Below are 15,716 nucleotides of genomic sequence, written 5' to 3'. Positions count from 1 at the left end.
TTTTTGGTCATGGTGTTTTATCACAGTTATAACCCTAACTGAAAACAGTAGGTAAGATTTGATTCTGGAAATGCTTAATTAGAAGTGCTCATGGGATAAATGCCCAGTCAGTAGCAGTTTCTGTGGATCCTAAACTCAGGAAACTGGTCCAGGCTGGAGATAGTTATTCTGGAGTACTAGCTATAAAGCCAGACATGAATATTACTGAAGCTAATTAGAGAACACTGATATTTTGTTATATTGTGGGAAGTCTACCTAAGTCCTTCCTCACTTTCTCGGACCTTTGCTCTCCCTGTCCTCCATCAATCTCTACAATCTATCTCTGTTAGAGAATTCCCTGGAGTCCATCCAAACACTCATTTCTTCCACTCACAGAAAGTCTTCCTCCTGAACTCACATTCTCAGCTCTGCTCCTCCATAACCCATCGGTGAGGTTTATCTCCTCTTTTCTCAAATCCAGACAGCTTCTCCTTCCTTCTCACAGCTGCTTTAGACAAGGTCCCTTACAAAGGCCAGTCCCAAATCCAAAGGACACTGTATTTGACTAGACACGTCAGCAATATTCAACAGCTCACTACTTCTTCTGCCTGAAATACTTTCTCTAAAAAGTCTGAGGAGTCAGGATCCTGGCCTTCCTGTCCCATTTAAATATTTAACAAATTGTAAGAAAATATCAACTATGTTAGATACTTTTCTGGTATATATCATAAACCAATAAGTAAACTAAATCTTTGCTTAAAATATATTTTATGTATGTATGTGTGTGTGTCCCTATATATATATATGTACACCATATACATACAAGAGCCCATGGAAAATGGAGGAGGGCATTAGATTCTCTACAACTGGCATTATAGATGGTTGTAAGCCACCTCATGGGTCCTCTCAAAGAACATCAAGTGCTCTTAACTGCAAAACCATCTCACTAGCTCAACAAATTTCTGCTTTTGAGGAGTTTCTTTTTTATAGGTATAGGAAATAAACATAAAAAAATAAGTAATGCTAAGGGGTAATGAAAACAGAGTAGGATGGGTAGTGCTTAAAGTATGTATGTGGGAGAAGACTGTAAAGTTAACCGCTGTCTCTGTAGCTATCACTAAGATGTTGATGAAAGACTCAGACATACTGTAACAGTGGGTGCAGTAGCGAGACAGCAATAATATAATAAGAGTTAGGGTAGCGGGGAAGGACAGATAAAAACACCAGGTGAATGACAGGGTGAAGCCTAGCACCAGGGAGGCAGAGGCAGGTGGATCTGAGTTTGTGGCCAGCCTGGACTACAAAGTGAGTTCCAGGCCAGCCAAAGCTACACAGAGAAACTCTGACTTGAAAATAACAAACCAAACAAAACCCAAAGAAACAAAAAAAAAAGATACCAGGTGAAGACTTGAAGACCACACAAGTTTGACCTTTAAAAAAAATACTGTGGAAAGTGGGAGTGACTACAGGGTTTTAAGCTGTTAAGTTATAAGACATGTCCTACTCCTCTGGCTGCTGTGTTGAGGGTTAAGTAGGTAAAGTAGATGACAGATATGATGGCTTGTATTATAACCTGAGAGAGCTGCTCGGAGTGATGAATGTCATATTCTGGATACTCTAAGGTAGAGGCAGCACAGCTTCCTAATGGGTGAGATGCGGGGTGAGAAAGACTAAAGGTGAGTGAGACTGGGAGAGGAGTCATACATGACCATGAGGTTCAGCCTGAGTAACGGGGGTGAGGGTGGGTAGGTAGGGGGAGGTCATCAACTGAGATGTGGGAAAGCTCTCTAGTGTGACAGGGATAAAGAGTTGATGCTCTGGGTGTTGGAGAGATGGCTCAGCAGTTAAGAGCACTGGCTATTCTTCCAAAGGACCTAGGTTCAGTTCCCAGAGCCCACATGGTGGCTTAGAACCATCTGTAACTCCAGTTCCAGGGGCTCTGACTCCCTCTGCAGCACACCTGTTGCACAGACACACACTTAGCAAAACACCTATACAAGATCCCTCCACCCCCCACCCCCCACCCCCCAAAAAAACCCTTAACATCTCAGAGGCTTGCTGTCTCCTCTTCCCAATATCTAAATACTAGGATTCTGTGAGATTCAAGTTTTCTATCCCCCTTTTAGATGATTGTATCTATTTTATGGCCTGCATATCACCTATATATATAGTCCTTAAATTGAAATTTGCAGTCTAGACTTGTTACCTAAGTTCTAGAATGTTTCAACTCCATCCTTCAAAAGCATCTTTAACTCAACACCTCAGCTTTTCTACTCTTCACCGACACTGCCCTACTCCAACCACCCCAACTTCCAGCCTTCAACAGTTTCTTTCAGAAATGGCCCTCTCATTTCTACTCTCAACAACCTTTATAAAACAAACACCATAGGCCAGATGTGGCAGCACACACCATTCTTTTATAGATTTTCTTCTTTGTCTCTTTTCTAACAGTATAACTGTTAGACATCACATACTATGAAGGACACTTCGTATTGCTGGTTAGTTTTTTGTCATGTTGACACAAGGTAGACACATCTGGAAATCAAAGAAAATGTGTTCATCAGACTGGCTTATAGAGTGTGGAGGGCATTTTCTTATTTTAATTTTTTTTCCTTCCTTTCTTTTTTGGATGTTCCAGACAGGGTTTCTCTGTGTAGCCCTGGCTGGCCTGGAACTTGATCTGTAGACCAGGCTGGCCTTGAATTCAGAGCTCTGCTTGCCTCTGTCTTCCAAGTGCTGGGATTAAAGGCATATACAACCACTGCCCAGTTGGTAGGGTATTTTCTTGATTGATGGTTCAGGGCCCAGCCCATTTGGGTATGTGGTTCTGGGTAATTTAAGAAAGCTAGCTGGATGAGCCATATAGAGCAAGCTAGTAAGCAGCATACCTATAGTGTCTGCTTTAGTTCTTGCCCTCACTTCCCTTCTTGATCAACTGCGATATAGAAGTTGAAGCCAAATAAATCCTTTCCTTCCCAAGTTGCTTTTGGTCACGATATTTTATCACAGCAACAGAAAGCAAACCAGAATGCTGGAGAAATGGTGATAAACAAAGATATTTATTCATGATTCTTTCACTTCAAAGAATTAAGAGTCCTGGATCTCAGTGCTGTGTTACATGTAATCTCTGTCCTCCGGAAGTTTAAGGTAGAAGGATTACAAATATAAAGGTAGCCTGTTCTTAGTGAGACTATGCAAATCAAAATCCCCACCATAAATACCACCATCCACAAAAACAAAACAAACCAACAAAACAAACAATAACCCCATCATATTATGTCATAGTTTTACTTACTCCCCATGGATACCGAGGCTAAAACTCAAATAATTCACAGTGAATTATACAGAATGCTGGATGAACTGGCCTTTGGCACTGTTTCATGCTCTCTTCTCTGTCCTAATTGTGATCCAGTTTCCTTTGAGTTTGTCAAGTATATCAGGACTTTGAGAAGTGCTGTCCTACTCAGAATGTTCTTCCAATGTACATCCTTCATTTATTGTTGTCTATTTAAAAGTCACCATCCAAACAGGGCCACCTCTAACCAGCCATTTGGCCTACCTGTTACCACCTAACACTGTCTGTCTCTCTTTGCTAAGATGAATGTACCAAAAGAACAGGGCTGTGTCTTTGCTGTGTTTTGGCATTTACTAAAATCTGTAAACTAATACATGTTTACTCATCTCCTAGTCTGTATCATTCGTCTTTCTTTCTGTACAGTGTCTCAGCGTCTGGCTAGCTTTAAATTCAATCTCTTCCTACCTAGCCTCCTAGGACTGATTACCAACATGAACTACCAAAACTAGTTTCTGGATGCTAATCCCATAAGGGACGAGGACTGTGAATGTCTTAGTTTATCATTTGTTTCCTGGAGTCCTTCAGAGGATGAGATGTTTAACAGTTTGTTGACGTTTGCTTAATATACCACCATACGAGAAAGAAAGCTAAGAATGAAAACTAAGAATGGTTCTAATAAGCCAAGAAGGAAAATTTCAAAGAGACAGAAAATTTACTGCTATGAGGTCTGGCCTTCTCTCACCATCACCTCTTGGCATTATGGGTACTTTGTTCTACTACTGCTCCCCTGCTATATTTTAGTACCCACCTGAAGGAAATACTTTTAGAAAAGGCGTTCTAAATTGGAGAGTAAAAGAAGAGTCAGAATAAGAGAAAATTAGTTTAGTATCCCTCTTCATTGTAAAGTCATTTAATATATGTACTTTTAGAAGAATGATTCTTATTTCTTCACTGGTAACAGACATTCATAAATATGGTTACATAAAGGCCAATTCGCACCAAAAGAAGAACTTAGTGAAAAAGAAAAGAATCAATTCATATCCTTATCTGTGTAGTTGGAGGCAAGAAAAAGAGATGGAAAAGGAAATCTGTTCTGTGTAATTGTTTCCTTAGAAAGGTTTCTTAAAGATCATATCTATCAGAAGTACATAACCTAGTCCAATAATAAAAGGCAGCTAACAGAAGAAAAACACCTGTTTGTGCAATTTCTTTATCACTAATGGAACTTAATTCCCATAAGGACTGACAACTGATTGACTAAATTAAGGTTGTTTTTAAAAAGTTTTTGGAAGGGGTGGAAATACAAAACCCTTTTTCATTTTCTGTAGCATGAACACATCTTATTCCTACTGACAAATCTCGAAACTCCTTAATTAAACCTCTAAATTTAACTGGCTATTTTAATAATTTTTTTCTCTAAAAGAATGAATTTGTTTCTCTAACCCTATAAAATAACAACACAAGTAACTGCTTGGTCAGGCAATTATCAAGTACCACCACTTACAGATGAAGATCCAAAAGCATGCTTACATAAACACAAATGCTAACTCACAGAGAAAATGCTGGTGGGCATATTTACTTAAAAATAAACACGGCTGACTGAGAACATAGCTCAGCAAGTGCACATGTGTCTAGTAGAGCCAAGGTTCTGGGTTCCATACCCAGAAAAGGAAAGAATTCATTAGTGCCTCATTAATCTAATAATTTGTATTTTAAAATGTGCAAGGCCATCTTTTTAAAAGCTCCTTATTTTTTTATGCAGGGTTTAAATGTAGGACTTTTAAAACTGTGACGTAATATCAATTCTTCAGTGACTATCTTAGTACTCTGTGTGTATGGTAGGTTAGGGGTGTGTGTGTGTGTGTGTGTGTGTGTGTGTGTGTGTCCGCGCGCGCATGGGCGCACCAGGCATCTTCATCTATGGCTCTCCATCTTATTTTTGAGACAGGGTCATTGCACTGACCCTGGGGCTCATGGCTTTAGCAAATAAGCCCCAAGGATCCTTCTGGTTCCACCTCCTAGTGCTGGGATTATAGGCATGCATCAATACAACTGCCTTTTTATGTGGGTGCTAGGGATCTGAACTCAGGTCCTCCTGTTGGCAAGGCAAGCAAGTACTTCTCCCTAGCCTCTTAGTAATTATTTTACGATTTCCTTTTTACATTTTAGTTTCTTAATCTTACAACCTGTAACTAGCAATATAGGTGAATTTTTGAGTGGCGAATTTCTCTCTATATTTAATTTCCCATTTCAAGCTCAACAAACAATATAAATTACATGTAAACTATTCTTTGCTATGTTGAGGCAGGGGTAGGGGCTAATCTACCTCATTCAGAGGTAGAACACTTGTCCAGCATGTGTAAGGTCTTAGATTCCATCCGAGTGGGTGGGGGAAGGGTATGCTGGGGCAGAGCTGAGGGTGGGATGGTGTGGGAGCAACAAGGTCACATCATAAACCTGCACCTCAAAATACTACTATTTTCAGACATGAACTCACTAATACATCAAATTCTTGAAAGGTGGCAACTAAGAACGACCTTGGCTATTTTTATCAAGGGAACATAATCTAAGTAACATTACCCCTTTGGATTATCTAGCAGTTGGTTGTGACCATTTGCCAAATAGGTTGGCTAAATGGTCAAGCAAGACAATTCAAATTAGCTGAAGAAAGGCAACACTGCTAACAGAGATTTGACTTCATGCTCTCACTTCTCGCTGCCACAGGCCGTTTCTAGTCCGCCCAACTGTGGCTTTCCCAAACTTTTCCCTTTGGAAATCAATTAAGGAAGCATGATTCCTGACATCACATACATTTTAAAATAGGGACAGGTCAAAGAAAACACACCTACTTACAATTAGTAGAACTTTAAAATCAATGTCTGTAAACAACAACAAAAAAAATCTGTTTCATGTTCTTTTGTCATTCCTGCCCCAAAGGAACACAAGAAACTAAAATGTTTCTTTTTATAAAGAACTGCTAAACAATAATGATGCACACTGTGGCAAACGTTACCAAGCTATGAGGACCTTATTTGATCATGAGGTTAAAAAGTTACCAACTGACTTTATTAACATGAATAATCAATAAGCTGGTTCCCATCCCTGGCTGTTTCAAATACCTCAACAAACAAACTTTAACACTCTGATATCGTAAAGAGAACCCAGTAGTTAAAAGTAATTCCAAACTATCTACAATAATCTCAGGATGACTCAAAATGAGTCTCAAAACCCTAGATCCAAGCTTAACTACTTGTTCTGTCTTGTCTCTCACCTTACTTTCCACCCCAACAACTTGTGCGGGAATGTGGCAGAGGCCACCCACATTCAGGCTAAGTACATCTCAGGTCTCCCAAATTTGCCTATTTCCGGTTTTAGTCTCTCCAGAAACCTAATCCAATTAACCCTAATGAGCCAGTAGCCAATAAAATAACTCCTAAATTAAAAATTCGGTTTACGATGGCCGCTAGAACTTAAGGGATTACTAAAGAGTTCCGATGCAACTTGCAAAGATAGGTCGATTTTTGAGATTAATTACTCTTTCAAATCACAAGATCTACTAAGCCTTTCTTGTGTGAGAGGCCCTTCAGGGTAGCAAGACCGGAAGTCGGTGCAGGTATTGTTGATACAGTAAAACAAAACAAAGCTCGCCCCCTCCCAGCACACAAGCAAACAAACAAACAAACAAAAACCCACCCCCCCCCCATCATAACCTCAAAAACAACTTCCCGAGAGCACGCTCTCCCCACCCTCATCACCATCCCCGAGAGCGGGTGGCCAGGGTGAGTCCCGGGGAAAGGTCGGAGACAGGGCAGCGCCGCGCGGCTTGCGGCCTGCAAGCCCGAGCCTGCAGGTGGGGCGTGCGGGAGGGGACGCGGGGCCGGCCTTTACCTGCCGCGAAGTGGAGCGGGGTGGACTTCCGGCCCGCCGTGTCGCGGCTGTTCACCTTCTCGGGCGTCACCAGCCTCTTCACTCGCTCCACGTCCCCGTTGCGGCAAGCCTCGAACAGCTCGCGGGCGGACGGCTCTACGGCCTCGGCCACCGCGCTCGCGCAGGCCGCGCCCCCGCCGGCGCAGCGGCGGCCAGACATGATCCGGGCCGCCGCCGCCGCCAGCAGCAGCGCCAGCAAAGGCAGCAGGAGCCCCGGCCCCGCGAGCAGGAGGGCGAGGCCCCCCGCAGGAGACGCGCTCAGGGCCCGGGCCGCTCCGCTCCCCGCTGTCACCAGAGCAGGCGCAGTCCCATGGCCGCGTCGCCGCGCGCCCCCCGCTCGGCTCCGTGAGCCCCGGCTGCCCCACCGCAGCGGAGGCAGCGCGAACCCGCTCGCCGAGCCCCGAAGCGACGCAACGGCGGAAGCAGCCGAGACCACTCCTGCCAGCTCTGTCGGGTCCTGGGAGCGCGCGTGACGTCGGCTCGCGCGTGCGCAGTGGCTGCACTCCGGCCGGGCCAGTCTGGGCAAGCGGGGCCGCGCGGAGGGGTTTGTGGGAAATGTGCAGCGAGAGCCTTTGGTTGCGGAAAGAGAAGGGGCTTCGGCCCACCGCCATCTTTACGGAGCCTCTGCCGAGAACGAGAGGGCTTGCTGCCTTCTCTTTTTATTAAAGCCTGGACTTCTCAAGATGAGTTTCATTGTTCATACACTGAAGACGAATCTTTGGAAGTTTTGTTCTGCTTATGCATTTTCTTTTGCAAGTTTTAGCGTGGAAAATGTCTGTAATTTTCCTTCCATACCTTCCCCTGGGAGATTTCTCTCCCTTCCCCCTCCCGTCATCTTTACAGTGTCTCTTCCCTTAACCCTCCGCATCTGCTTTTGTTTTGTTTTTCTTATAAGCCTCTTTTCAGAAATGAATCCGTTACTCTTACTGAGAAGTTTGGATGAACGGCCCCAAGATAAATCAAGAAAGCGAAGAAAGTTAATCTCCATTCTAAAGCAACAACTGGGGGGGGGCGGGGCTGATTAGCTACATTTCCCATAGAAAAGTATTAGCTCAGTGCTGACTAGAGGATCTATACATAAATCAGTGTTGTACCGGATGTGGCCGAGGTGCTGGTACACTGAGCATGCACATCAAGAAAGTTTTCTGAACTTTTTCACTTTCTCCCTGTGATCAAAGAATACAAGCGCACAGTTCTTTCGTGTTTATTGTGTTTTATAAAAAGCCATGGATGTGTTTTGTAGAGCCAGGTATGGGGAGGTGGGAGGGGTGCCTCGGCAGGCCCATGTTGAGGCATCCCTTCCCACCGAGATACCAGCCCTGCGGGTATAGTGTAGAACAGAGTTTATTTAAGGGATGGGAAGGGGAGTTGAGAAAGGATAGAGGCAGAGAAGGACAGAGAAAGAGAAAAAGAAGAAGAGAGGCCAGCCAGGAACACGTGGAGGGGGTGGGGTGGGGAGAGAGGGAGAACGGAGTTAGGAAAAGAAGTGGATAAACAGCCAGGCCTACCTGGCTATTGCCAGGTAACTGTTGGGCAGATCCTAGAAAAAATGCTAAAAGTGTCTAAGGTAGTGACATCTTTGTGTATGATCTTGTTTCAGGAACCCAAAGGAGAGGAATATAGAGATTTTGCTTTCAAGAAAGTGCTGGCTTTTGGCACGCTGACAAGCATTTCCCCTGTGAATTGACTTAACCTGTTTTTCAGGAAATCCAGTTTTTGTTAGGGAGTGTTGACTCACTTCTGTGGGAGAAAAGCAGGGGCAGTTTTTGAGCATTTTAGTAAATGAACATTCTTATACGTTCATTCTATTATGTTCTTAGACAAGTGTACATTTAAATTGATGCCTACTAATAAATAACTATTCATGAACATACCTAATGATTAGAACATTACTAGTATGATTGCCTCATTTTTCTTCATTTCATCGACTTGCCAAATGTATTCCCAATTTTTATTATTTTTATTTAGTTATTTCTGCTTATGTATTTTCTTCCAATATGTGTATCTAAATAACATCATACAGCAAAAATTTACTCACTGGTCCATCTCCCCAACCCTAACTTTAAAAAAAAAAAAAAAAAAACAAAAACCACATGATTACCAGAGAAATGCAGTTAAAAACAGATTGGGATGGCTATTCTAAAGCAAGCCAACAGCAAATAACAAATGTTGGTGAGACAGGACAAACTAGAATCATTTTGGACTCTTGATGGGACCATAAATTATATATTTATTATAGAAAACATTTGGTAGTTCCTCACAAAACTAAACATATTTGAACTGGAGAGATGGCCTAGTGGTCAAGAGCACTGTCTACTCTTAGGACCTGAGTTCAATTCCCAGCACCCACGAGGTAGTACACAATCATACAGCTCCAGTCCTGGTATCTGTCACCCTCACCAGGCACAAACATGGTACAGACAAAACACTCAACATAAAATTAATTAAAAATTAATTAATTAAGAATTTCAACATAGCTTCTCCCGTGTGACTCTGCCCGAGTCTCATGGGGGAAAAAAAAAAAAGAATTTCAACATAAAGCTACCATCTTATCTACTTCTGGGTATATATAATCAAACAATTTGAAACTGGGATCTCAAATCGTTCCACAGTCATGTTCATAATACCATTCTCACAAAGGCAAGGAGATATGAACAATCTAACTGTTCCATGAGTGGATGACTTTAAAGTGTGGTAAATGCATATCATGGAATAACATTCAGCCTTCAGAAGAAAGAGGAATCTTATCATGTGCCCCGACGTAAGTGATTACTGAGGACATAATGTTAAGTAAGATAAGACAGTAAACAAAGACAAAACTGGTTCACTAGTATTCATGCAGAGAGCTGCCTTAGCAAAACACCACAAAATAAATGGTTTAAATTCCCTTAAAAAAAAAAAAGTTGATCAAGATGTTGGTTTGGTTTCCTCAAAACCCTTTTCCTTGGCTTATAGATGGCTACCCCTCACTGTACCTCACATGATCTTTCTTATAGATGGCTTTCTTATAGATGGCTACCCCTCACTGTACCTCACATGATCTTTCTTATAGATGGCTACCCCTCACTGTACCTCACATGATCTTTCTACTACATGCACATCTTGTTTTCTGAGCACATTGAAGCTTCATTTTTTTTTTAAAGATTTATTTATTTTATGTATGTGAGCACACTGTAGCTGTCTTCATACACACCAGAAGAGGGCATTGGATCCCATTATAGATGACTGTGAGCCACCATGTGGTTGCTGGGAATTGAACTCAGGACCTCTGGATGATGCTCTTAACTGCTGAGCCATCTCTCTAGCCTGAAGCTTCTTCATTGTTTAAGGCTCCCAGTCAGCTTGGATTGTAGCTTACCTTGCATGACTTTTATAGTTGTCCTGGCTATAAGCAGTTAGAAATAACAGATATAGCTGTTGTGTAACAATTTCCTCAAAACAAAACATCCGGTCTTAGAAGGATGCCCCTCAAGACACGGGATATAAAACATTCCATCCTTTAGAAAAACTCCTTAAACTCAGGAAGTTCAGGACACATAATTGGTTATCTTCAGGAAGTATCTGAAACGGATTAGATTCACTAGGCTCCTCCCTTCCCCAAACATAAAAAAGTTGTAGAGACAATGTGGTGGTTTGAATAAGAATGGCCCCAAATAGGCTCATATATTTGAATGCTTAGTCATCAGAGAGTGGCACTACTTGAAGGGTTAGGAGATATGACCTTGTTGGAGTAGATGTGACGTTGTTGGAGGAAGAGTGTCACTGGGGGTGGGTTTCGAGGCTTCAAAAGTCCATACCTGGCTCGGTGTCCTTTCTTCCAGCTTCCTGTGGATCCAGATGTAGAACTTTCAGCTACTTCTCTAGCACCTGTCTTCCTGCATGCTGTCATGCTGTCCACCATCATAAAAATGGACCAAACCTCTGAAACTGTAAGCCAGTGCCAATTAAATGCTTTCTTTGACAATATTTGCTATGGTCATGGTGTCTCTTCACAGCAATAGAACACTAAGATAGACATGTTGCCTGGGAGAGGCTCAGGCCACTGGGGCTGTTTGAAAGATACTTTCTAACCTGTTGAGCAGCCTAAACATTGTCCAGTGAGCTTCAGATCTCCAGCTTTCATGAGCTGTCACCCATGCTTGGGTGGAATTTTGGTGACGTAACCATCTTTGAGTTATTTCCTCTCCTGTAAATGACCTCTCACCCACATTCCTATAAGTAACTCTCTCTTGTTGGCTTGCCAAGTTTGATTTTGGTAGGACCTTTATTTTGGTCTGTGTGTTCATGTCTTCCTGGGAATGGTGTCACACCATAGTAGCTCCACTGTTAAGTGTGTTTGCCTAGCACGCATGGACCCCTGTGTTCAATGTCTAGCACTAAACAAAGTGTGACAGTGTCTGTCTAAATCAGATAAGAAATTCAGAAGTTCAAGGGTTTCTGAAGCTACACCACAAGTTAGGTGCTAGCCTCGGATGCACCATATGGCATTTAAAAAACAACAAAGAAATAACTTTATTTAAAGACATTTCCCCAAATATAGTCACATTCTGAAGCTGTCAAGATTAGGGTTTCAACATAGATGGGGAAGGAACACTGTTGGAGTGCACTGTGTGCAGGTTGTCTCTGTATATTCAGTTGTTGACTGCTGTACCTGCAGAGAGCTGAGTACTGGCCGGATTTTGGTATTGTTACTCTTATGGCTCATCACCTGCCTCAGTATTTTGTAAACACTCTTCCTTCCTTACCTGTTGATTGACTTGATAAAGAACTGACAGCTGATAGCTAGGCAGGAAAGGGAAGGCAGGACTTCCAGGCGAGAGAGTGTCTCTGAGAGAAGAATCAAGGAGCTGGGTATTTTGCCAGCAGACATGAAGATTGTCAAATGTACCAGGACTGAGAGACGGGTGGGTCTAGGATAGTAAAATTAAGTTAGATAAGCTAGCTGGGAGGTAGCCCAAGCTAAAGGCCTAGGCTTTTAATAAGTATTTAATAAGTATTAATAAGTTGTCTTGTTCTTGCCTTCTTGTTCCCACTCTGTCCTCTCGCCCCTTTCCCCTCTCTTTCCATTTCCCTTCCTGCCCCCCTTTCCATGCTCATGGCTGGCCTCTACTTCTCTACTCTTTCTCTTTGCCTTTCTCTGTCTCTACTTCCCTCCCAACTCCCCTCCCTGAATAAACTCTATACTGTAAAAAAAAAAGTATTAATAAGTCTGTGTGTCATTATTTAACTGCTAGTGGGTTCAAAATATCCTGTTATAGAGCATGATTCATAACATAAGATTATAAAGAGGCCAAATTGACGGAATAATTGTTAGGCACTAGGGAAGGGATGAAATGGGAATATTTAATGGCCATAGAGCATTTTACTTAGGGTTCCTATTGTTTCAACGAAATACCATGACCAAAAAGCAAGTTGGGGAGGAAAGGGTTTATTCAGCTTATACTTCCACATTGCTGCTCATCACAAAAGGAAGTCAGGACAGGAACTCACACAGGGCAGTATCCTGGAGGCAGAAGCTGTTGTAGAGACCATAGCAGGGTGATGCTTACTGACTTGCTTTACCTGGCTTGCTCAGCCTGCTTTCTTATAGAACCCAGGACCACCAGCCCAGGGATGGCACCACCCACCATGGGCTGGGCTCTTCCCCATCAGTCACTAGTTGAGAAAATGCCTTACAGCTGGATCTTATGGAGGCATTTCCCCAACTAAGGCTCCTTCCTCTCTCATGACTCTACCTTGTGTTAAGTTGGTACGCAAAACCAGCTAGCACATAGAGTTTCAGTTTTATAAGATGAAAAGGTTCTGGAGGGCAACAGATTGCATAACAATACTATTAAAGTATATGCTATATAATTTGGTGAAGATGGGGGGCAATAAAGTTGAATACATCAGTCTATTTATGAATACTCTAGTGTGAGGCTCTGATTTTGATCCTTAGAAGAGGGAAGAGGAAACGTAGGGGGCAGGGAGGAAGAGAGATGAAAGAGAGAGAGGGAGAAAGAGAGAATGAAAATGTACTAAAGATGTAGTACTTCATTGTAGGCTCATGTCAGCTCTGCTTGGGGTGGCAGGAGGGGGAGGCTCCACCGTGGTGCCAGGGCGGGTGCTGGGTCATAAGAAAGCACCAAGACACCACTCCTGGGGTATCTTTGGTGTGGGCAAGCTGGAGCTGGTTCAGTGGTCCCCAGGCCTGTGACAAAGTTGGGGTCATGGGATTCTCAGATTCTTGGACATCCAGGTGCCACTAGGAGTCTCAGAAGAGCAGAGAATGGAGATGGGGGGGGGATACCCCTGTGGGCTGGGGATAGTGTCTAGCCTGGGGCCTGGGGAAAAGGGAAGCTCCGGCTTGTCCCACAGGGATGTTTGTCCTTAGCTTGGCGGAGGCAGGCTTGGTGATGGTCATGGCTGGAAGTGCAGAGAGGTCTTCTACGGGAGCTTGGTAGTCGAAGGCCTTTTTCATGTCTCCCCACAGTGGAGCTTGATGAAAAGAGACAGTCCATGGTTCTAAACAGTTTATTGTCATGACAGAAAATGGATGCATAAAACCATACTTCACTTCTCAGTGTGAGCCTGAGATTAAATACCTTTTGCCGGAGGGATGTCTGGGAAGGGAGGCTTATTGGCTAAGCCCTCCAGGCCTCTAGGTACCTCATTAACATGGAAAACTCTGTTTTGAGCCTACATGACCATAGGATATGTTTCTTTTATGTGAGAAGCATGGCACATGTTCCAAGTCAAGAGTCTGGCAGGGAGCTGGGAGTCACCTAAGTCTCAGATGTGTGCCCACTGAGTCTCCAGGTCTCCACCTACTCTACCTTACCAAACTACCTGGCATAGTTTTATGTCCCACACTTCATAAACATTGACTCTTACAGCTTACAGTTCTGGGCAGTGGGAAGTCTCAGACGAGGGTACTGGGAGACATGGCGTCTATCCCCTGAGGTCTGCTCTCTATTTCTGTCATGTCATCTTGTTATGTAATCTAGAGAGGAGCAATACCAAACTTCAGTGTGCTCACAGGAAAGAAGGGTTTCAAGGCCATCCCAGCCTCTGTGAACAAATATGTGGTGGAAAGGTGGGAAAGATGGAAAAGCGGCCAGTGTGTGCACTATGGAGAGAGTCGGAACTGGAGAGGTGGTGGTGGTGACAGGTGAGAGAGAGAGAGAGAGAGAGAGAGAGAGAGAGAGAGAGACAGAGAGAGACAGAGACAGAGAAAGACTGAGAGAGAAAGACAGATGGAGACAGAGAAAGACTGAGAGAGAAAGACAGAGAGACAGAGGGAGACAGATAGAGAGAGACACAGAGAGAAAGACATAAAGCATAAAGACAGAGAGACAGAGAGACAAACAGCACTGAGGGGTGGGATAGTGTATAGCAGCCTGGAGATAATGCAGACTCAGACTTAGCTCCTGAACCTGCCACTGGTCTCAGGATCCCCCTGGCTCTGGGCAATGATGGAGGTCCACGATGAGGAAAGATTCACTTCCTAGATCGGATCTCCTCAAAGGGCCGTTCCAATCCTTGATGCCACTGGAGGCCATATTGGTGTCTATGCTCCGTGCTGCTTCAGACTGCCATGAAGCTTGAGGTCCATGTGGGCTTATTCAATCTGTGCTGATGACTGTGCCCTGGTGATGTCCTCAGGCATTCCTGCCTCCAGGCCCATGCTGATATGACTGGCATGTGTAGCCACCTGAGGCCATGGTGAAGTCTACAGCTCTTACTGGCCTCCATGCAGCCAGTAAGAGCCAGTGCCGTGATGAACCTGACCATGTGGTTCTTGGGCATTTGGAACTGGTTTGCTGAAGGAATTGGAAGACTGTGGAACTTGGTAAGAAAGAACCTAGAAGTCTGTGAGCAGAGCTTAATGAGTCATTCTGCTCCTGTAAGTGACCCTTTTACCCTGTGAGAATTCAGATTTATTGGAAAGGACAGAGCCTGAACTGAGAATGCAGCTATCAGGGTTCCCTGCTCAAAATCAACCACCTAGGAAAGCAACCTTGAAAATTCAGCCAAACAAAGCATACAGAGACCCCTACAGCAGTGGTCCCAGGGGCTAGCCTCTGCCCCAAACTAGAAAGAACTATGGCACTGGTTTTTCAGGCATGGATGACACATGATTGGGGGTATAGTGAAGCCTTCTTCCAAGGTTCCTGAGAGTGTCTGTGACCATGCAGTGCATGTCAGTGTCAGGGCTCCTAAAAGGAGGCCCCGGGACCCACTGGGTAAACCTGGAAAGGACAAGTTGAGATTGCAACAGAGATGCCAGGATGGAACAGATGCCAGCATCATGGACCATCTACTGAGGAAAGCTGTAGGCACAGTGAAGGTTGCCTGAGAGAGGCTGTGGGTGGCCCAGCTGGAGGAAGGAGCCTCCCATGCCTTTAGAACTCAGTTGATCATTAAACCCAGGCTGTTGGATGTAGAGCTACAGAATTCGGACTTTGCTCTGCTGGCTTTTGTTCTTGTTCTGCCTAGCTTTCCCTTGTCATGTTCCATTGCTCCAGGCTAGAAC

At 43.8% G+C, this 15,716-nt stretch overlaps 1 protein-coding gene across 2 annotated transcripts in view; it reads right to left on the bottom strand.

Annotated features, from left to right (window-relative positions):
* The window catches only part of Tnks2 (tankyrase 2), a 56,708-nt gene extending 49,046 nt beyond the window's left edge, over positions 1–7,662 (bottom strand). For both annotated transcript variants that reach the window (XM_034498795.2, XM_034498803.2), the window contains exon 1: positions 7,163–7,662. In XM_034498795.2, the coding sequence (XP_034354686.1) occupies positions 7,163–7,361 (199 nt within the window). In that variant the 5' untranslated portion in view covers positions 7,362–7,662. The remainder of the gene's footprint in view (positions 1–7,162) is intronic.
* Positions 7,663–15,716: the final 8,054 nt, after the last annotated feature.

The sequence above is a fragment of the Arvicanthis niloticus genome, chromosome 1 (assembly GCF_011762505.2).
Source record: "Arvicanthis niloticus isolate mArvNil1 chromosome 1, mArvNil1.pat.X, whole genome shotgun sequence".
Lineage (NCBI taxonomy): Eukaryota > Metazoa > Chordata > Mammalia > Rodentia > Muridae > Arvicanthis > Arvicanthis niloticus.
Note: the sequence above shows the minus strand (reverse complement) of the source record. Positions and strands in the feature narration are given on the sequence as shown.